Consider the following 24,424-nt stretch of genomic DNA (forward strand, 5'->3'; position numbering starts at 1 on the left):
ACTCCTTATGAACATTGTAGATGTGGAGGGTAGGGCTCACTTATGTGTTCACACAGGTTACATGTGACCAGGAACTCTGTTCCAAACTGTTATCAAAATCTGGGTTATTTCTATTGTACAATCTGATTATATCTAGTACTAAATATATCTGGTTTGGGTTACTCACAGAATGAACGCTATCAGTCAAATACAATTACAATATGTGTTTTCTATAGATAATTATATTATACTCCACTGGGAACATGCAATTGGGCAAACCTATTTATCTAATAAGGTTAACATATAATGGCAAGATTGTCTGAATGTATCCATGCTTAGTCGTTAGTTTGTAAGCATATTTTTATTCCAAAACCCTCCGTTCTATTACGCGTCGACAAAATACTGCGGAACACAGTGAGACGTTGGGACGTTGGCCAAAGAAGTACCATTTAACGTCCAACTTCAGCGACAATGCGGCGGTGAACATTTTTCAGTATTTTTTCGAGTATATTTTAGCGTAGGTCTATTCCAATTTGCTTTAGCGACACAGTCTCATAAACAAGGACAGTTGAAAATATGAGGATATTGCGTCCTGCCTGTCTCTTCCTTTTCAATCAAGAATTCCTTGTCCCGCTACCCCACTGGATGAAAGTATCGGGACTAGTTGGGTACAGTCGTTAACTATCACACACATAAAAAGACCAACATTTCATCACATGCACGACTTTAGACGTTTTAACATGTTGAATTTTCAAGTCTGATTCCAACTCGTAGTCGTAAAGCCACAATTGCATGCAGATAACTTGAGAATGTTTGGTCAATCAAAACATCATTTTCAGTTGTCTGGTTAATGTATTCATATGCGAAGCATGGATATCTAACATAATATCTCACATATGTTCATTTGGTAGTATATACTTGTCATCATTTTGGCTCAGTAATGCATGGATTAAAAATATAAAATTATTTAAGAAGTTTGAAGCTAGCCTCTATTTTTTATTACGCAAGGTTAAGATTAAAGTTTCAACCAATAATTATGGCCTGGAGCATATCGAGTTTTGAATAATGCTAATTATGTCCGTTTTTGTAGCAATTATTTCAAGAACTGTTTGAACAATTGGATTTCGCTACTCAGTAATGAAAGTCATTAAACCGGGACGATGACGTATATAGATTGTTATATCAACCAACACATTCATTCTTTGTCGACTTGTCAACTGTACCCCTTGTCATGAATTCGCGTAATTTATTCTCTATATTCCGTGTCACACGAGTAATAATAAATTCGTTACATACGTGGTGTAATGGACGTAAAGTCGCGATTATGGTAAATAAGCAGACGTATATGTGTTGATTATTATATTTCCACTTCTCAGAGCCTCGATACAGTATATACAGTTATTGATAATCCGTACATGAAGTCATTTTCACATAACTTTGTATTTGAAATAAAATTCAGAAATGGCTGACGTACGGACATATGACAAATCATTCGCCTGTAACTAGCAATACTTGTAACCACTAATGGGTTTATTATAAAACCCGAGGCACTTACCTCCTCCCCTTTGTCTGCTTCGCAGGGAAACTGGGACTACCGAGGCGCTATTCTAAATGTTATAAAGTCATTTTTTTTCTACAACAATAAAGAATGTGGATTTTTGTCATTTTCAACGTTCATGGACATATATGTGTTTGTGATTTAAATCTGATATTATATTTAGACACGGAATATCGAAACGAAATAATTCAGTAACTAAATGAGACAAAATCATTAAACTAAAACAAAACCAAATCTTGCACTCCAGATTTTTTAATAATGTCCATTAACAGCGTGGATTCAAAATGTGTGTGTCGAAGACCGGTATATTCCCATGACAACGTAGTATCCAATTAAATTATTATTTCTGACATTTATTACTTAATTATATAGTTATTAATTAATAGAAACCTGTTACGAGGATGACACTGACGTTGTTAAAAGTCAAAGTTGACACATTTTCAATTTACCATTACGATTTTGCGTGCACTGTTACAAAAAGAATCAGCTCTCGCCGCCAACTGCCTTGGATTATGCTACTCCAGTGATCATGATGGTGGGCAGAGAATGGTTTGGGATGCTAATTCTGTAGTGCGCGTTTGAAAATACACACTATGCACTTACACTGAGTGGTCGAATTACTCATCCCAATAAAAATAGCAGACAATGATTACAAAGTTTACATAACAAATTGGAAGTATCAAAACATAAAAGGAACTTGAATAGATCACAGTGGTATATTTTTATTGAATAAAACACAGTCCCTCTATCACATAGAGGGACTGTGAATAAAATAACACAGGCTAGCTTGAAAACAATGAATATTAGAAACTCTTCAAATCTAATGGTAAGGAGTTTCAATGTTCAACAGAATGGTAACTAAAAGCACAGTCACTTGGGGGCTGAAAATCAATAAATACTAATTTTCAATAAAAATCATCCGCTATACGTATATAAATAAACAAGTTGTGAAACACTTCACCGAGTAAATCGACACCCTGTCGGTTTCAAATGTCGATTTCTTACCTTAAAATGCGAAACAAAAATTTTAGAGGGGATCAGGTGTTACGTTAATAACCATTGTTCATAATCGCTAACTTGGTTTTATTCAAAACGGCACAAATCGCGAGTTTTCTGGTGATATCCGACAATTTCATGAACGAAAATGGCCAGCAGCCAGAATCAAGGGGGATTCGCATAGAGTTCTGGGTAAATCAAGGAAATACTCGCTGTTACGGCACGCCTGATTGGCTGAAAATGAGTATGCGCACTTGATTTACCCATAACTCTGGTCTCTGATTTACTCCATAACTCTGGTCGCCCCGCAACGTATACCACGACCAAGAGAGCTGCATAAACTGCAGCAAATGAGCGTAATGAGAGATATATATCAGGTGCAGTCAACGGAGCTGTTCGTGAAAAAATATGTTCGCAAGGGATTTTTAGCGGGCAGGCAAAATAAAACATATTCAGTGGGAGGGAATTAAAAATAGGGTTTCTCAGAGGGGAATTCCAGTAGGAGAAGATTTTTATTCAGAGGGCAGGCAAGTTCCATTTTTGATTGAGCGGGTAAGGGCAATATCACTGATTGTACATTGTATTTTTCAGAAGTGCGAAATTTGAACTTGGGTACAACTCTCTTAATAAAGAGTGTTGCTGGTGAAATGGCTCATGGGGAACAAAAACTGAGTGGGGAAAGGGCAGTGGGAGCAAAACCGAGTGGAGAGAAGGCAGCAGGAAACAAAAACTGAGTGGGGAGAGGGCAGTGGAAGCAAAACAGAGTGGAGAGAAGGCAGCGGGGAACAAAAACTGAGTGGGGAGAGGGCAGTGGGAGCAAAAAACAGTGGGAGGGCAATTTAATTTGGTTGAGAGGAGTTGCGAACAGATTGACCTCTCCCCTTCAAATTAAATTAAGCCTTAATAATGTTCATAAATTAGGTTACTGCTGATCAAACATAAATACCAAACATTTTTGAAAATTTACTCGTTGACTTCACCTGATATATACCATTCATTATTTTGTGTATCCGTTTCGTCCCACTGCTTTAGATTCGACTATGTGACTCCACATACATCTTAGATGCATACAGGAGGATTGGTGATTGAAAACTATCAAATAAGTTTGAGTTTTTTCAACAACATATTGTTGATACCATTATAGATCTAGTGTTCTTATTCCCTAGCTTGGTCAGCAAGTGTCCTCGTGGTTTTGTATAAGAGTATTGAATGATGTTACACCTAAATATGTATACTTATTGTTTTTGTCTAAAGTCATATTTTCATATGTGAATGATGATTTTTCTGATTCATGCTCATTTTTGGTGAAAATCAAGATTTTGAAATAGTTGTGTTCACATTTTATACTATATTCATGCACTATGTATCAGCACTTGCACTCACGAGAGACAACAGTGACATTTAATATCCGATATTGTCGCCTGGCATAAAAAAACATTAAAAAAATATATATATATATATTCATGTAATGTGTTGAGTGATGATTGAAGAGTGTTGAGTGATGAGTTTCTTTTGACGTAGATGTGATTATGACATCATCTTCAAAAAGAAGACTTGATATGTTTGTGTTGTTAAGCTGGGATTGATCATTAGAAGCTGTATTTAATACAAAAAAGTCATCATGAATACACTGAACAATACTGGACTGAGTGGACATCATTATTTCACTGCAATATATGTCTGCAATGCAGTTTTTACTATCTTACATGAAAGTTGATACATTTCCATTAAAATTGACTTGAAGTTTGACTCCAAATAGAGTCAAACACTTTTCAAGTCAACAAAAGCAGCAGTACAGGTTAATAAAGGATGTCATAAAGATGTATTGGTTTATAGTTTCTTTATTGTGGTCGATCTTCAAGTGACCGAAAGCTGGACTGATGTTTGCCACTAGGCGATTAGAACCTTCACTATTTACATGAATTCTATCATCTTGGAAATGCGATTCCAGTATATTAGTCAAGTCAATGTTCATTGTCTTGGATTTATTACACGAGTGAATGATGTTGATATTGTTTTCAGTTTTGAGTTTGTTTTGCTTCATTCCAGGTTTTCCTTATAGTCACACCACATATGAATAACTTGCATTTTGGTAGTTTCTGGTGAACCACTTCATTAACATGATAAAACTTTCCATTGTCAACATCATTTCACAAAGATTAATGGTTAAACAATTCATTATCCAAGACTTTGTGCCAGAACTGGTGTGGATTCATTATTAGAAACTATAACTACTTTGATGATATGGTTTTAAAAAATCATACAAATCACTCTTGAATGGGTATATAGTTGACTTATTGACTCTGTGTAAAATAACCTTACTATAAGTTTATTTGGATAGCCAAGGCACAGTTGACTGGAATGACATTGCTTGATGGGTATACAATTCTCCTAATTATACTCACCAAGCACTGCAACTCCAGTCGACTGTTGTACGAGGGCCCAATTTGTGTTTTGCGTTCTCCGAGATTGGTGATTGTTGAGACCCGTAATGTTAGCAGTTTTAGGGCCTGGACAATTATTAAAGACACATTTCATTTTGACCAAATACTCGTACTTAATTTGGCAGGAGATTCTTACAGTGTATCCTAGATGCCCAGGCCAAGGATCTTACTTTCAGAGATTGATTGGTTTGGCTACTATCATCGATCGCTTCCAAGAGGAAGATACAAGAGGGCTGTATTAGTACGTCAATATTCAGACATTTTTGCGTTGATTTGCCCAGATCTATCATATTGCAGAGCAAGGGCATCTTCCAGGCCCAAGGAAACATTTACAATTGTATACCCCCGGTAAAAGACAAAATGAAGCAGTTATTTTCCAAGCTACATAAATTTAACATATTTTATAAACTGCTATTGTGAACCACACCTTGGCTAAGACTGTATGTACATCTTTAGTCAAGGCGCGACTTCTGGAAATGGTATGCATTGAATTATTCATCTGTATGCATGTACTGTAAAAAATATTTTAGCTGGAATTAATTTTCACTGAAAAGACTCGGGATGTTTTGTATGGATTTTTGATGAGTTGAATGTAAAACATAAGAAAAAAAGATATATACACTGGATTTTATTTTCACTGCATCATTCCTTCAGCGAAAATTAATTCCAAGCTAAAATAAAGTATTTTACAGTATGTGAATTAACGTTCAGCACTGAGCACACGCATAACAAACCTTCCAAAGATTGGCCAATTTCAAGACTCTAGTCAACTCTAAACACCTTTAACAGGTTGTCTAATATCAAGACCCGAGTAAACTTAATACATGTTTAATAGATTCAATACAAGACGCATTTGTTACAAAACTGGCCGTGTATTGAGCCATGAATTTTATTTCAACTAGTAACCAAACACCCCACAATAAGTAATCATGATTGTCTTGTCACATAAACCCATACACTTTATGCTGGTTGTATACTGTAACCATGTTGTATCTAGCACGCAACTTATTTACTGTATAGATGCAATAAAATAAATGACAAAGAACACACAAACATCTGATTATTTTTTAAATTTAATTTTCATCACCAGTCTATTTGAAGTCTTTTTTTTTACCAACAAATAGTTATAAATTACAAATATTTACAATTAGAGTAACAAGTCCCTAAAATGCTCCTAGAATTTAAGTTCTTTTTCACACTACTGATAAAAGTATAAATTAAATAGTGACAAAAGCAGTAACAATCTATAGAACAGTGCCATCTACAAAAAAACAAATACATGATGCATAGAGGGCGCTATTCACTTGTTGCCAGGAATACAAATTCTACAAGAAATGTTATGCTCCATAATTAGTTAAAAAAAGGTGTATAAATTAGGCACAAAAGAAAAATCAGTGTAGTGCCAAATAGAGTTGAAATGTACAATGTTGACAAAAGGACTATTGCGACCATTACCAATATCATACTAGTAACGGTAATACTGAAACTGATGTAAAAACTACATGGACACAGGGAGGCCCCAGCTTTTACTTGGTTAACATTTCAGTTAACTGAAATATGGACAAAATATTAAACAATAATTTAAAAGATTGAATGTTTGGCAAATATGCAATAATGGAAGGGTAAGCATACACCATCTGTTGTTGGACAAGTTGGTAGGTTTTTCTGGACTGAAAAATGTTACGGGACATTGAAAAACAAAACATTTTAAGAAAAATTGTGCAGCCAATACTGAAATCTGGATGGAGCAATTGTATTAAGTAATAAAATGCATTAAAGTGACTGCCGAGACGAAGCTGTTGCAGCTATCTTGTTTGCCATATTTTCAGTTTAAATAATAAACATGATTTCAAAATTAAACCACACCATGTACAATAATGCCATGATATACATAGTAGTTATAGTGCTCTGTTGGGTAAATAAATCAAATTTAAACGAAACCATCAAGTTGTTGATAAATTCATCCACTGAGAAAAAAAAGTAGTATGCAACATGTTTGAAAATCTACTTCAATTTGGACTTAGTGACGTGTGTAATGTCTTAAACTACTATTTCTACAAGATTACATAGATCATTGATTATTATTTACTTTCTTTATAATTTTATATTTGATTGAAATTTTATCTTCTAATTATTGACTTGATTTGCAGTTCACCTAATAATTGGAATACTTTTACTAACAAGCTTATACTGATTTCTCATGCTGCTATTGAAAATATATAAATCAATATTATAGCAATGATTGGCTAATATGGCACGTGAAAAGAATAAATATACAGAAATCACAGATAAAATCACAAGATTAATTTCAGGAACGATTACAATTACAGCCATGAGTAAAAATGCTTTTACAAGGATAAAAAGAATAAAATGTTGGTATAAAAATACAGTAAGAAAAGACGTGATAAAAAAAAAATTAGATTCTGGTTTATATAGACAGGATCCAATAATTGTGATATTGGCAATAAAATATTCTCATACAAGGTATGATGCCTACCAGAAACCTTTTTTTACCAGGTCTTTGCAATTGACAGAAGAATTTTCCTTGATAACCACAGTTACAATCATTCATTTGATAGAATCACAACCTCCAAGCATTCTTCATCATAAGAATAAAATAACAATCGCTGTCTATTGAGGCACTCACGCCAGAATAGTAATTTATAAATTCTTCATTAGTTATCTGTGAGGAAGAAACAAACATACAAAAAAATAAATATTTACTCATCGGCTGTACAAGTTTAGTGGTTCCACATTTGTTCCAGTATATTTATTTGTTAAGCCAAACTATTTTGGGGCATGATGAATGTTAAGTTTGCACCTGCTGGAATCAGTACCGACTTTGTAAAAATTAATACTTTGATGCAACATGTGCCTTATCAACAATCAATCATGCAGAGATCCATGTGCTTTTTTTTTATGTCTCTGCAGATGGTGATGCATTAACCATCACTGCCAACAATATATATATATATTTAATGCAATCCCTAGAAATTTCAATTGATCTCAACTGCATTTATCTCTAACCTCATGTATGTATGTAATTTTTAATTTTAAATACATGTACAACAATTTTGAGTACATGCACAGAACACAAGTGTGGAATCACAAATTACAAAATTGAGTTGTGTAGAAACAACAAAACGAGGTAGCTGTAAGGTTTCTATACTGGCACAAGTAGAAATAACTGGAACATTGTGAATTAACTACAGAATACCCGTCACCATTATATAACCACATTTATAGTTCTATCACCAAGACTACACCTTATCACCATTAAGTTCAATTGTGCATGATACTGTGTAGGACTTTATTCACAATAAGTTGGCAATATTTGATGTGTTCCCAACCACATATATAACTGATACTATGAGAATATGTCAACATTGAATAAAACATGTGATTAAGATTAAAGCAGTATGTGGGTTTGATTGTGATTGCCAGAATCAGTGTACTGTTATGATTCTATATTGATGTTGGAGTGAATACAGCAGCAGCAGAAAACAAAACCTGACAGTTTTTTAACAATTTTTAGTGCTTTACTTGTACTTTTCAACCCACTATCCTATTTATGAAAACAAATATGCAAATCATATTTATATGTGAATTGCAAGAACAGTATGTAAGAGGCATTAAGCTGTGGGAAAAAACATGATTACAAAAATAAAGTCAGCCATCCAAGTCGCCATCATCTTGGTAGCCATGTTGATCAATTTTTGTCGGTAGTAGCCAGTTGGCTAAGAAATGAACCTCTTAATCCCCCACATCTGCATGGCTGGACTGTACTATGCATTGATATATATGGGAATCACACAATTAAATAATATGAATGAAATAAACGCAGTGAGAATAATAGATGTTAATGTTAGGAATGAAAGGATATGGGATAATAGTGCATTACGATAGTGATTGATAATGAATCAGATTAGTATACATTAGCTTAGGTCCACATGGTTTCAGTTACCTAATTCAATTTCCAGGCGTTTTTCATCATAGTAATAAAATACACGTCGGAGTCAATGGAAGCACTTACACCACAATAATAGTTCTGAAACTCGTCCTCGGTGACCTGAGGATTGAAATAGCAACTACCACCATTAAGCTAAGTGTTACATACACACACACGCACTATCTTACCAACAGTCACAGATACAATCTCAATTAGGTATTTTGAGTTTTAGTTATAATACTGTAATCTGTAATACTAGTACTGTAGTACATGTATGCACCCCTCAGTTCAAAATATACCACATGTCATACATGGCACATGTACAGACTGGGGTATAATACGTGACCCTCATCTTGATAGTATCTGTCACTATTTGTGTGGTCAGTACTTCAACCAGCCGTTAAACCAAGAATATCCAAACTTACTCTTTTTCAAAGAAGATATTCAGGAATTGGCCAGTACTACCGTAGATATCCAGTACAAGAGAAATGTTCAACTTTGACAAGTGAGCTAGTAGTTCAGCTGATATTATATGCATTATATGTACGAGTAAAAATGTATAAAAAAAGTTTCTCTGCACTGTAATAATCTTTAGATTTCTGAAATTTTGTTCCATAAACATTTGTATATTTGCATATTCCTAATATTAAATACAGCTGTGACTAATGCCAGCAGACAATGCTGAACACCTCTTCTCTGTACAGTAGTGCAAAGGATTATAATAAACAATGGTAATAATAAAGTACGCCTACATGAAATTACACATTCACAGTTTCCATGCATTTTTCATCATAAGTATAAAGTAACAGTCCTTATCAATCGAAGCGCTTACACCACAGTAGTAATTTTCAAATTCATCTTGAGTCACCTGTAATAATTATTAGTTATGGCATGACATTCTACATACATTATCACCACACCAACAATGATCACAAATTAATGAATCTAATATACAGCAAGGATAAGTAAAGAGAAGGTACCGTAAAATACTTTATTTTCGTTTGGAATTAATTTTCCCTATTTTCGCTGAAGGAATGATTCAGTGAAAATAAAATCCAGCGAATATACCCTTTTTCCTATATTTTACATTCAACTTGTCAAAAATCAGTGAAAATAAATTCCATACAAAACGCCCAATACGTCTTTTCAGCGAAAATTAATTCCAGCTAAAATAAAGTATTTTATAGTAATTGGAGGATGAAATGTATTGTCAAATTTGATAAAGATATATTAAAGAGTTAATAATCAGAGTTCTATAATCTCAAATTCAAGGCATAAAAGTGCTTCATGTAAAACGTTGCGTTTTGAGTTCCTTTACAATGACAAACAGATGTGAACACATTATGTTGACATATTAAAAGAGGCTTCAATACGGCAATTTCTAAGTTCCCTTGAAGGGGGCAAGTAGCAGAAACCATTTGGAACAGGTGGTGCAATTATTACGTTGATGTCCTAAACTGAATTAACTATTTTTAAAATAAGTACTTGTAATATGTGTTGAATTTTCAGGCCGTTTAGAATGTTATATTAACCTGTAAATAGTGATTTTAACAAGTTCATATGTATGTATATTATGGCAATTGATATAGCCAAGATTTGGAGTTTTGGCAAATGTCAGGAAAAATAGACAACTTAGTACCTTGTTAGTTAATGTAGTGTTTTAAAGTATATTGGACATTGAACCAAAATTGCCTGTACTATCAGTACTTACTAATTACACATACAAAGGTCACAGTTTATGTGATATAAATACTGTAAACAACTACCAGTTGTAACATTAAGTTTGTAGAAAGAGTTCTCATATACTGTAAAATGACTAATTTTCACTGGGTTTAAATTTCGCCGATTTACCATTTCAGGCATATTTAGTAGGTTTTGAATTGTGTTCTACACTAAATTTTACATATTCACTGGGTTTTAATTTAGTGCATTTTCCAGTCAACGAAATAAGCAAAACTAAAACCCAGTGAATAATTAACCCCTTTACAGTAGATACTGTAAATACTTAGTACTCTAATTGTCGCTCTAATTTAGGCATCATTTCTGGGAAGAATGAAAAGTCTTATTTGGTTCAAAATATAGGCATCACTGAATGTTGAAAGTTTGCAGTCAAACAAAAAATTTTGGTATTTCCACATGGTAACAAAAAATAATTTATTTTAATGTTATACGTATTTGTTTTAATTTTGTTGGTGACAAAAGCGTATAGTCTAAAGGAAGTTTAAAAAACAAAAGATGAATGCATTGCTTAGTAGGAAGTGATCATGGTAGCCTAATCTGGCCATGATGCGTTTTACAAGCAAAACATGTACTTGTTTTTGAGGTATTGCCAATGCTGGCGACTACTTATTCGTGATTTTAATAACATACGGAAAAAAATCTGTTTTGGATAGTTTATTCACTGAGCAGAGCATGGATAGCAGAACAGATAGTACATATACAGATATGCAGAGAAAGTGTTTGCTGGTCATAACAAAGAAGAAAATCATTGTAAACAATACTATTAAAGAGAAAACCAGTCACTGTAAGAATTAAAATTAAATTAATTTATATTCAGCTCCATAATCAACAATTTCAATATTAAAGATTGTCTACTGTCTACCGTGAATATTGCCATCATTGTTACTATTAGCAAAAGTGATGATTTTAACACATGTTCAAAACAGTTCATCAATTTTAGATAAAAAAAAAACAGATTTGGTAAGTATTTGAGAAAAAAAAAAGATTTACAATATTTACACTGGCACACTCAAATCTAGTTGCCGTAGGTTGTACCATGGAATTTGGACAATGTTCACGTACTGATACTTCCTGTCAATTATTGAACTGAGCATAAAGTAGTTCCACATATGATACAGCTATGTATTTATTGCAATTGTTGTAAATAAATTCCTGAAATCGTACAAATTAAAACCTTGGAATCAAAATTTCAGTTCTGACAGAATTCAATTTCATTTTTAAAATATTTGGAATTTTACTATGGAGTAATGAAACAACCACCTGTGTGGGAAAATGATGAGTTTTTGGAATTTTAATTACTCATTATACTAACATGATGATGACCAGAACACACAGCTGTGTCATAAACGTGGATTGTCAATAACAAGAATATAATGTAAAAAGATGACCTATTTTGAAAAAGACAATTAAGAATTATGAATAGACATAAGATATAACTGGCTAAAAAGGTAAGATTAAAATTGGAATGGTTATTATGTTTGCTGGAAAAAAGTAAATTGAAAAATAAAGAAGTGTCTTGACAAGTGAATAAAGAAATTTACCTTGCCATCTGCTTCATTCGGTGTATCAAAGCTATCTAGGAAAGATCGGAACACTTGTTCTTCTGTCCATTCACCGTTCATGTACTTGGCATGTTTGCTGACATTATAGACACCTTTCAGATCTTCTATAGTTATTACGCCATCTCCTGTTTTGTCTAGTTTTCGGAAGGCTTCAGAGATGACATTTTTCCTAGCAGTTGACATTGGTGGCTAAAAGTTGAGACAGAAAAGTAGTACATATAAGGGATGGGTAAACCTGGTATACTGTAACACAGATATACGTCTCTGAGCAGTCTCTTTCTCTCAAGACTAAAATAGTAAAATAACAATGTATGCAGCAATCAACAGAACTGTTTATAGCATACAGGTGAAGTTGTGAAAATAGTATGCAGTGAGATGAAGCAGTGAATAGTTACACTTATAGATAAGGTATTTTGCTTAAATATCTATCAATTGTAGATATTTTCTAGGAAGAACTTTATATGATCAGACATATCCACAGGCATTGTATACATGTTTATGCAAATATCTGTAAAGATATAATGAATATATTCCGTCTAATTGAGTGGCAAAGAAGGTTCTTGATATACTGTAAATGCAATTATTATTCACTGGGTTTTATTTAATTTTCGTTGAGTACAAAACACTAACTTAAAACATGGACTTGTAGAATAACCGTACAACTCAGTGTTTCCTCGTCAAATTCATGAAAGCAAGAGGGTGTCACCTGCGCACATGTGGGAATTTAGTCCCAAGCGACGATAACACACGCTAAAAAATGCAAAGGCTTATGGGTAGACGCTAGTTTGTAAACAATGACACGCTATGGCCATTTGACGCATGCGCAAGTGATGACTCCTCGCTTAACTTAAAACCCAGTGAATATGCTCAAAACATCAAAATTGTGAAATTAAATATCAGTGAAAATAAATAGTTTTAAAGTACATGCAGTGCTTTTCCTTTAGTGGAATGCTATATTTTACATCTGTACCAATTTTCTTTTGTTTCTGATTTGTCCGCATTCTTGGAAAAGTGTACTTCAATAAATGCTAGCAAAACAGTGTTGTATGCTGTAATGTTGTCATTCCATTTTTGCTGGTAGAATAATAACTTAGAATAACTTACCCTTAGTTCCACAAGAAATTCATCGAAGTCAATTGTTCCACTTCCATCCTTATCAAAAGCTTGAAACATTTCTTCCATTTCGGCCTTAGGTACATCACATTTATAGTCACGGAGACCTTTTTTGAACTCGGCCATGCTTAGTGTTTTGTTGCCATCATCATCCATAATTTTGAAAACTCTGAAAAGATCAGTTTATTGCAAAATTAGGCCCACAAGAAGTTTTAGGTGGGTGACCCACCCATCAAGTTTTACACCAGCTTGCTTACTGTCTACACAAGCCTGCGTACATCCAGCTGAAATGAGATTGCATTGTTCTTCCCAGGCTGAAATAAAAGAGTAGTTGCCCAACCAGAAGGAGAAGACAATTTTTTAATGACGAATTTTTCAACATTGGATATTCTTGTATTTTGCCAATTGCTGGTATTTTTTCTTGAATTCCACAACTGTGTTTGAGAATGCAATGTGTATTAACTGACTGTACATGTGTAAATGTATCTTATTATAATGTATCGACATTGAGTGTACTGATGAATTTTACTGGTGTCACAAATAACAAAACAAATGTTATTGGTTTTATTTTGACAAATCATCTGTTCTGGCTTCGTGGACCTTGTATATTTTCAGGGGTCAAAATACTCTGGTGCACACTGCACTATGCACAAAGATTATTAGCTAGTGCAAGTAAACTCAAAATATAATGTGCACACTGTGCATGTAGAAATTAACAAAACAATTTCTCATTATATTTTCACTAAGCCTAAATTAAGTTCAACCAACATTGTAAGACTACAAATTCGTGATCGCATCAATCGAGAACCAGTCAATTTTATTTAAACTTCAAAAGTGGTGCATTTCACAAGTTAGTGCATGTAAATTTCAAATTCAACATGCACACTGTGCATGCAGAGAAAAAATTCTATTCAATCCCTGATTTGTACATTTTCTACATTATAACTCAACAATATTTTTCATTTGCTTATTTCCTCTCCGTAAATCAAATGCATTGTATTTCATGTACACGGAATATTTTGAGAACATACAATAAATCATAGTCTTCGAACAGAGTAATTAGGAATTTGTATGCAATGGATTTTTCCACACAAAAATAGGTTTTGGGCTGAATTTTGCCCAAACGGATTGTTTGCCTGTGAAAGTTTGTTATTTTTTTTCCTGATGTGTAGGAATCGGGAAAAACCCTGTCTCTTTAGTTTTAAGTCATAGTCAAGATGGCTGCTCCATATAGTAAATATCAGTAGACATTTATTTGATTATCACTTGTACGCAAGCTGACTGTGTATTCAAGCAAATAGTTTTTATAGGGAATGCTAACTACCAGGATGTAACAGCAGCCATTTAGCCTCCTTATTTGCTGCTGTAGAGGTATAGACAATTTTGAAAAATGAAATGTGTGATTGTCCACCAAACTGAGCTCTAAATGTTGCAATGTTTGGTATGGCGGTCGTGTACGCATGTTTATTGAAACACACAAAATAACAACCACTTTTACACAAAACTGATTCTCCAGCTGACAAAGGTGACTTGTCAATGATTCAACTCAACGAATGACACCCCTGTAAGCAGTGCTATGATATACATTTTATATCCATTCTATCAATGTTGTTTTTTGACAGTTGAACCACAATTTGTTGCACGACTACAACAAAACAACTTACAGTATTACGTAATTTGTCAACTGCCGTTAACGGCTAAACAGCGTTGCAACATGTAATCAATGGTAGCTTACAACCGGACGAGACCAGAACGCAAACTTACCTTCCAAGACCTTTAATACCGCTGGAACCCCTGGCCAAACACTGCAACCTCAGCTTTTCGATTGGGTCTTGGACAGTTCTGAGCTTTTTCTCTGCATCCATTTTCATTTCTCTGTCGTGTCTCGCCGTGCCTGCCATTTTGCAGCCAAGGTGGGGCTAATAATTGTGAACCGGAAAGTAAAAGAACTCGTTGCTACAACGCTAACAAATTACACACGCTTTGAGAAATGCAACCGGGGTCACCAGGTGTTGACTGTTTGTAAGAAAAACGTCTACAAGTTAGTCAGTTGTAAATAACTGTGGTGACACGGAAACCACGCAAAAGCTCCACAAAGCACGACCAGAGTTTGAAAATGGCTGCCAATTGCTCTGCGATGATGACGTCACGATGTTTTGATGCCATGGAAATCGCGATGTTTATGCATCCTCGTCCCCGTTACGCCACGTGTAAATTGATCCAGTTGTATGAAACCTACATTTTGAAATTATAATGTTTAATTACATCATAATATTGAAAATCAGTTAAATTAAATTTAAAATTGTTAAGTAATTAATTGATAAAATGGTGTATAACTAGGAAGTTGTGAATGAGGTTGTTAGTCACGTTAGACTCTCGGTTTCCGCGAGACTTTTCGTTTTTGTGAATGAGTGTGACCTTTCACCCGCGTTGCAAAGATTCGCTTAATAATTCTCAGTAATTCTCATATTCGCACATATCGAGATGTCACATAAAATAAAGGTAAGTACACATAAATATTCGAAATATATGATTAATTTGAACTGGCAACTAGCAAATAGTTTTTTATTAGCAAGTATGGGTAGCTGGGTGTATTAAAGATTGACAGATTGTGCACATGTTGATTCTGTAATTATACATATGTATATGACTGGAGGCAAATACCACGTCAACCCATGTCTCAAGTATGATTGGTAAAAAATTGATTTGTTTAATATTATATATTTCCTTATGGGAGTGTTGTTGCCTGCATGTACATGAAACCTTTATGACTTATCCCCATCACAGGGAGCACAGGAACTATGATCAGCTGTACCAGAGGTACATTACTTGGGGTTTGTAACTACGGTGACATGATACCAAGATCCCGTCACAATCTCGCTCTCGCATAAGCGTTCCAACTCAGAAAAAATGCGAATGTGCATGCCCGAGGTAACTAGGATACTGGGATGTCCAGGTGGATCAAAATAGCTGCCCACGATATGACGGATTACGAGAACTATATTTTCTGTACATTTTCGATGTATTACATTTTTCACTATGATAGTGACAAGAAAAGTTTATTTTTTTCATTACAAACCTTGAATATTGATATGCGTCATGTCAGAAGGGGGTAGCCTCAGTCTCGCTATCTACGAGAAGAGACTTGAATGGGATCTTGACATGATGTCACCATACAGTACTATGCGAGTTGCAAACCCCAAGTAATGTACCTCTGGCTGTACACAGTCTCTATGAGAGGGGGGGGGGGTGTATCGGCTGGTATCCAGTGTAAGAAATATTTCAATGATACTTGGTACATAGGTGGATGTCAAAGGATGGTGTACAGACCTGATAGGTTTTGGCTCAATATCTGTGCATATTTATTACTAATTTGCATAATTAGTTAATTTTTACTTTTCTGTCTATATTTCAGCATGGAACTACAAACTAGGTTTGTAGTGTCATGATTTCAGGTACTAATCATTACATTTCATTGAAACATGATACATAGATGCTCTAGAGTGCAATGCACAGACATTGGTAGAATGACCATAGCTAATTTGCATAGAAATAAATAGTTTGTGCTCATTTGCACAAAATAAACTTTTTGATTTTCTACCAAAATGGGTAGATAGATTTACCTATTTTATTTGGCTGAATGCATGGAAAATACATTGATTGTTTACCTGAGATTTGAATGCAGACTGTAATTATAACTGACAATTTATTCATTACAAACTCTTGTGAAATGAGAGATTAAATCCCAAAGAAGTTTAAAATGGCATCATTCCGAGTCAAAAATGTGAAATAGTTACTGTATTGTGAAACTATCAATTACAAAACTAAGGCTCTGCAGAAATTCATTACCAGTTGAAAAAGATCTCTACAGAAATACAGCTGTCATTTATGTCTTACAAGTGGAATTGGTGATGTAGCCCATTATATGAATTTTATCACACATTGATATTTATAAATCACCCTCGCAAATAAAACAGAATGCCAATTTTAATTTCAAATTTTACTTTGTTATTCTTTAAATATTTCTGTGATCAGTCTCTATGCAATTACACACATTAGTATCATTCTACTTCCTTTTAAACAATCATGTATATTTATGTAGTGAAACCTGTCGAAATTAATCTCTAATGAGAGAACAATTTGGAGCTGTTTTTTGTACATGTATATGCATATCAAGTCTTTATATTACGCATACTACCTCATTTGTGCAAAAACAATTGATTTCATTTTACTCTAGCAATTTACCATCTAGCATAAAATAAACACACACAGTATATAATATATCAATTCACCTTGACATTTCTTATTCATGAAATATCAAATAATATAATTCTTAAAATTCGGCCAGGTACAAAAACAATCATTTAGTCATCAGGGTTATATTTAAAGTAAGGATTACAGTATAGTATATTTAGACTGGTTTAATTTTGGATTAACACATGTATTGATATCACTATTTATATAGCAACTGTTGTATATCTGCTGTTTCAAAAAAATGTGTTCTTATTTGTGCTATGGTGATGCTGAGGGAAAGATAAAGGTGTGTCTGCAGGTTTTTTTTTAATAATTATCTCATCATATATGTACCATGATTATAATTTACCAGGCTTCAGTTAATTTTAATGCTGATCATCATATTCTACCAGGAGACTGTTTGCTGGAGGTTATAAATGAAAGCATGTTTCTTGTTATTCATTCTTCAACTGTATGTGATATTTTTACAGATTGGTATCATTGGTGGTTCTGGTGTGGACAATCCTGATCTGTTCCAAGATAGACAAGAGAAGTTTGTAGAAACTCCATATGGCAAGGTAAGTATTGCATGTGATGAGCTACTTCTAATAGCATTGTTTTTGAATCACATTGTTCAATCTCGAGGAGTCCTGTGGTTTTATCATGAACGTAAACATTTAGTCAGACAGACTAAAAGATGGTCACATGCAATGAAAGTTCCGGAGTCAGTGTAAGACTAGTGACCACATGTAATGAAAGTTCCGGAGTCAGTGTAAGACTAGTGACCAAATGTAATGAAAGTCCTGGAGTCAGTGTAAGACTAGTGACAACGTGGAATGAAAGTAATTAATGTAATGTATTAGGTTTTGAACAACATAATCATATTCGTTGGTTTTACTGATATTACAAGGATTTTCTAGACATTTATATTGATAAGATTTTTTTTTTTTCAAATAAACAAATAATTTATTGGTAATATGGTAATACTTCAGATAGTTGATATGCTATGAGGTAGTTATTGTTTTATCTGTACCAAACTGTTGCCATAGTAATTAACAGTGTGTTTTTCAGCAGTAAATTATATCTCACACACAAATTATTTGTTATGTTTTTTTATTCCCAATGTGTTACTTTCAGCCATCAGATGCTTTGATTCTTGGCAAGATCAGTGACGTAGAGTGTGTCTTACTTGCACGGTAAGTTATTTTCCTTTTAAATCAAGGTACGGCCTGGGAGGTCAAAGAGAATAACACACACATGGATTTGAAGACCCACATTCTAAATGAGTCATTTAGATATATTTTTTGTTGTTGAACTGAGTATTGAATTAAAAATGCTCGCAAAACAAGGTTTGTTTATTTATGCTAATAGAGCAGTATAATCAATATGATTGTGACCAATCATAATATGCAGATTTGACCTCTAAATCACTGACCTCCCAAAGGGGCCCTCTAGCTCCCCTGTATTTAAAACTAGTTACCATATTAACTTTGCCATTGAGAGCAAAGTATGTTTTTCTCATGGACAAAAACAAACAAAATCGAAATTGATCGAAGCGATCACAAACTGCCTGAGTGTTCACTTTGCGATATTTTTGTGCTTGTAATAGTAATTTGTATGGTGCTATAAATAAAAGCTCTTATTAGTTACCTTTAAGAAGGTGGGAGCTGTCAACCATGTAAGTGTATTTTACAAGAAGGTGGCCTGTAACACAAGTTTTGTATGTTTAATGTGACTTGCATAGATAGTTGGTCAGACATACTGTAGAATACTTTATTTTTTCGCTTGAAATCTATTTTCGCTGAAAGGATGCTTCAGTGAAAATAAAATCCAGTGAATATACCTTTTTTCTATCTTTTACATTCAACTCATCAAAAATCAGTGAAAATAAATTCCATACAAAACACCCAAAAATCCTTTTCAGCGAAAATTAATTCCAGCTAAAATTAAGTAGTTTACAGTAGTTGGAAATGATGATGTAGACTCACAACTGGAATCTCTACTTGAGTTTCATAAGATTATGAAGCTATCAACATTGCCATTTCACCTATATTTCAGTAATATCTATTACCAATTACTTGCATTATAAATCTGAACCCTGTCTCAATAATAACTATATTACACAAGTAAATCATCAGAGGATTTAGTAAGGTAAAGAGAATAACAAGACATAAATAAACATGTAATAATAACAAACAGTAAAACTGAAAAAATAAAGACTAAAAAAATATCAAAATAATAACTTCAATATTCTCGCAACTTTTAATCAGGGGATTTATAGATAGTATCTTTAAGGTATAGTGAAAGGGCTTTTGCATTTTTCATTATCTCAAGAAAATATCTATTACCTAAAAAATCTAATCAATGTATTTTGTCTTTTTACAAATAGGCATGGCCGTGGTCATTCTATAATGCCAACGAATATAAATTATCGTGCCAATATACATGCACTGAAAGCCGAAGGATGTACGCATTTATTAGTGACAACCGCCTGTGGATCACTACGAGAGGAAATCAAACCAGGTGATGTGGTCATCCTAGATCAGTTTATTGACCGCACAACTAAACGTCAACAAACATTTTATGACGGTTCATATAGCAGCCCAAGAGGTGTCTGTCATATTCCAATGCACACACCGTTTTGTGAACATACGCGGCAGGTTAGTATATGCAAAGGGTGTTTGTCATGTTTATGTGTAATTTTACTGTGTGTAATAACACGTGTCTTGCATATTTCAAGCAATAATAAATTTAACCGAAGGAAAATTTGTCAAAGTTTGCCGATTTTTGTTGTTGCACAACAAATTTATAAATTTTGGGTATTCTAACTGATTGGCCAATCAAACAAAAATCCTAAAATATAGAACATTTTAGAGTTCGATTCATTGCAAGTTTTTTAAATAAACAATTGTTACAAAGTTAGTCAAGCCGGCTCTGTGGCACATGTGTGTAACAGAAATTAACAAGTTCAATGACGCATTAAAAATGGCATTGCTTTGCGAATAAGAAAGGACACTAAAAAAAAATAATTTGAGATGAACATGAATCAGTTTAATTTTTTTCACAGAATTATTAATTTGAATTATGATTTCTAAAAATGTAGGGTTGTCTTGCGATTTTGTGATTATATTTCATGTGACGTCAGTTTATCTGCGATCTTCATCACACCCTTGTATATCTTATAAATCTCTCAAATCACAAAAAAAAGTCATTTTGTTGCAGGTTTATATTGAAGCATGCAAAGAGTTGGGTATTACAGCGCACTCATCAGGAACCATGGTTACCATAGAAGGACCAAGATTTTCAACTGTTGCTGAGAGTCGCATGTTTCGCAGTTGGGGAGCTGATGTCATTAACATGACCACTGTGCCTGAAGTTGTACTAGCAAAGGAAGCTGGTCTTTGTTATGCTAGTGTTGCCATGGCAACTGATTATGATTGTTGGAAAGAATCCGGGGAAACGGTAAGAGAGATCGTTAGTGCTGACTCAATTTATCAAAACAATATCAATGTGTAGTTAGTACAGATAATTTAAACCACCAGACTTTCTCACCAAAATGTGTTTCCTTATATTCTTCAATATTTCTGGAAATGAACCCTAATTTTGGAGCCAACAGACAATTTGAGTGAATGTACGGTTTTTACTCAAAAAAATTTGGCTATTTTTGTCCAAATCTTCTGAAGGAAAGTGCAGACTTTTAAAAAGACTATTTTGTGAATTTGTGATGAACAGAAGAAACTGGTGGTGAAATAGATGCTGACATAATTTTGATTCATGGAGGCTTTCAGCAGATGATGTGTTATAGTCACTGATGTGAATACATTGTACTAAAATTTAAAACATTAAAATATCCAAAATTGAAAAAAAGCTGGGTTCCAACACGATCTGTTCACAATGTGTTCACAGATAAAGCAGATATAACACACAATGTGTTCAAAAATATATACTTATGAGGTTATTACGAGAATACCTCAAAGTATGCACTCGGGCAGTACGCCATGCATTGACTTCTGCTGTACTGTCTTCGTGCAAAGGTTAGGTATGCGATAGTATGCGATGAAGATTTTGTGCAAATTAAAGAAATCTCACGAATTGCTAGATGATCACAAAATTGCATTGTTATTCTGTAAAAATACTGATTTTTGTTAATGTCATTTTTTATATATTTATCACAGAAGTACAAGTATCATGTAATGTATGTCACTTTTTCATACTTGATTGTGTACATTTCAGGTGAGTGTGGAAGCTGTTTTAAAGACGTTTAAAGATAACGCAGAAAAGGCTAAAAATATTTTGTTTAAAGTGATTCCCATGATAGCACAGAAAGACTGGACAGAAGTTATTGAAGCCCATCAGGTCAGTATTCAATACTATAATGGAATGGAAATTCAAGTTCAAAAATGGAGTTATTAACGGCTAGAGGCAATTTATTGTTGTGAATACAGTATATCCTTTTAAATATACTAAATTTTCGTTTTACTAAAATGCTATTTATATGTCAGCACCTGTTGTGGAACACTTGCTAAAATTTCTGGTCAGCTTGTTCACCACCATAAAAATTGTTGACTTTTTCCCAGACATTGTACAGCGCCCTCTGTTGACGAAGTGTCTAAAAGTATTTAAGGGAAAAAAATTGCCTCACCACCCCATTTTTTTTGGGGAGTCCTAATTGGTAATGAAAACTAAAAAAATACTTTTAATTTATTTTCCTATGGAACATATTTTCAATGAATGGATGATTCAGTGGAAATAAAATTTATTTAGCAAACTTACCTTTTTTCCTATATTTTACATTTAACTCATCAAAATTTAGTGAAAATAAACCCATATAAAACACACTTTTTGGGTCTTATGGGAAAACCTGACTGAACCTAAATTTGTTTGATATTGTGATAGTTTTCAGACTTCAGGCCAAACACCTATGTAAATACTATTCTCACCAAAATAATGCCCTAATTTTCTGAATACAATAAAACTTTACACATATATCATACATCATGTTATGTACAATGTATTTGTTTCAAAATTTCTCATTTTCAGTTTTGTTTACTATTGCACAGCAGGGACTCTTGTCATATCAATGACTTTTTAGCTCCGCTGTCGACTTTGTCGAGCGGAGCTTATCATATGAGTGATTGTCCGTCTTCGTCCTTGTCAATGTTTTACTTTTTCGACTTCTTCTTGAAAACTACAAGCCTGAATGCTTTGATACTTGGTGTATATGTACCTTGGGTAGACCTCTCTAAGGTTTGTTCATTTCATGTTGATATCTTCAATTCTCTAATTTTGGTGAATATTTTTGGCATTTTTGGTAAAAAGTGATATTTTCGACTTCTTGTTAAAAACCGCAAGTCCAATTGCTTTGATACTACATATATAGGTACTACATGATTTGTTCACTTCGTGGTGATATCTTCAATTCTTTAATTTTGGTGAATATTTTTGTCATTTTTGGTAAAAAGTGATATTTTCGACTTCTTGTTAAAAACTGTAAGTCCAATTGCTTTAATATTACATATATAGGTACTACATGTGGACCTCTCTCAGATTTGTTCATTTTGTGATGATATCTTCAATTCTTTAATTTTGGTGAATATTTTTGTCATTTTTGGTAAAAAGTGATATTTTCGACTTCTTGTTAAAAACTGTAAGTCCGATTGCTTTGATATTACATATATAGGTACTACATGTGGACCTCTCTCAGATTTATTCATTTTGTGATGATATCTTCAATTCTTTAATTTTGGTGAATATTTTTGTCATTTTTGTTAAAAAGTGATATTTTCGACTTTTTGTTAAAAACCAAAAGTTCAATTGCTTTGATATTACATATATAGATACTACATGTAGACCTTTCTCAGATTTGTTCATTTCGTGATGATATCTTCAATTCTCTCATTTTGGTGAATATTTTTGTCATTTTTGGTAGAAAGTGTTATTTTCGACTTCTTGTTAAAAACTGTAAGTCCGATTGCTTTGATACTATACATATTGTTCATTTTCTAGTGATGTCTTCAGTTCTTCAATTGAAATGTGCATTGCTAACAGCGGAGCTATCTCAGCCGATAGGCTGCTTGTTTTTTTAAATATTGCTCCATAACAAGAAATTAATGACACTATGAGACAAATTAATAAATATTTTTAGCTACTAGCATGTAGTGTTAAAATAAAAACTGATCAAGTTAACCACTTTTAATAATTTCTATGGTAATCTCTTTTTTAGGACACAGCTAGGGAGTCAGTGATGTTACCACCTCCTAGCACGTCAAGTTAAGGGTACTCAGGAATACAATTTAAGGAAAACCAATGTTGTTATCATAAGACCATGATGGCCTTGCTGTACTAGTTTTGTATCACTGATGTTTACTTCGAAATTCTGCAACTAGTGTCTTAAAACTTTACTGTAACCTATGTTATTTCTGTGATGTCAAGAAAGTGGCAATATATCGTAACATTTCACTGGGCTACTTAAAACAGAAGTTCTTAATACAGGTATACAGGTACATACATTTAGGATGTTCAATACAATTTCCATTTTGTTATATGTGCACCATAGGGCACAAAATCCATGCTAGTAGGAATATGGGCGAAATGAGGGTGTATATAATGCCAATTTAAAGAATTTTTTTTTTCGTATTTATTTTTTCATCATATGTTTAGAGTGTAACTCCATGATTCTCTGTAAAATAATGAAATGAAATGGTCATGTATTATTTTTTTCTCTTGGAACCCGTGTATTAATGCACTATATAAACATAAAACTTTCCGAACAACAAAGTAGCTGACCCCCTTTATGTTATTGTTAATAGATTATAATGAAATAAACTCCCAATGAGAAAATTAGCAATGG

At 33.6% G+C, this 24,424-nt stretch overlaps 2 protein-coding genes across 4 annotated transcripts; one reads left to right on the forward strand and one right to left on the reverse strand.

Moving 5' to 3' along the window:
* Window positions 1-7,403: 7,403 nt before the first annotated feature.
* LOC100367887 (calcyphosin-like protein) lies at window positions 7,404-15,469 on the reverse strand. 3 transcript variants are annotated; one of them, XM_006820172.3, is made up of 5 exons: window positions 15,106-15,469; window positions 13,333-13,510; window positions 12,208-12,417; window positions 8,942-9,046; window positions 7,404-7,660 (listed from the first exon to the last, which is right to left on the reverse strand). In XM_006820172.3, exons 1-4 carry the CDS (start codon window positions 15,240-15,242, stop codon window positions 8,942-8,944), a joined length of 630 nt encoding a protein of 209 aa, XP_006820235.1. In that variant the 5' UTR covers window positions 15,243-15,469; the 3' UTR covers window positions 7,404-7,660. The 3 variants fall into 3 exon arrangements, with proteins under 3 accessions (XP_006820235.1, XP_085359509.1, XP_006820236.1); XM_006820173.3 differs by lacking the exon at window positions 8,942-9,046 and adding an exon at window positions 9,679-9,794 and having other exon boundaries at window positions 7,522-7,660; XM_085503383.1 differs by lacking the exon at window positions 8,942-9,046 and having other exon boundaries at window positions 7,416-7,660.
* A 279-nt stretch (window positions 15,470-15,748) lies between these two features.
* Window positions 15,749-24,035, forward strand: LOC144357816 (S-methyl-5'-thioadenosine phosphorylase-like). Its single transcript, XM_078011836.2, has 7 exons — window positions 15,749-15,843; window positions 18,066-18,152; window positions 18,712-18,770; window positions 19,964-20,234; window positions 20,797-21,036; window positions 21,808-21,930; window positions 23,798-24,035. The coding sequence occupies exons 1-7, from the start codon at window positions 15,826-15,828 to the stop codon at window positions 23,846-23,848; spliced, it is 849 nt and encodes a 282-aa protein (XP_077867962.2). The 5' UTR covers window positions 15,749-15,825; the 3' UTR covers window positions 23,849-24,035.
* The last annotated feature ends 389 nt before the right edge of the window (window positions 24,036-24,424 follow it).

Source organism: Saccoglossus kowalevskii, chromosome 9, assembly GCF_978046115.1.
Source record: "Saccoglossus kowalevskii chromosome 9, keSacKowa6.1, whole genome shotgun sequence".
NCBI classification, from domain to species: Eukaryota; Metazoa; Hemichordata; class Enteropneusta; family Harrimaniidae; genus Saccoglossus; species Saccoglossus kowalevskii.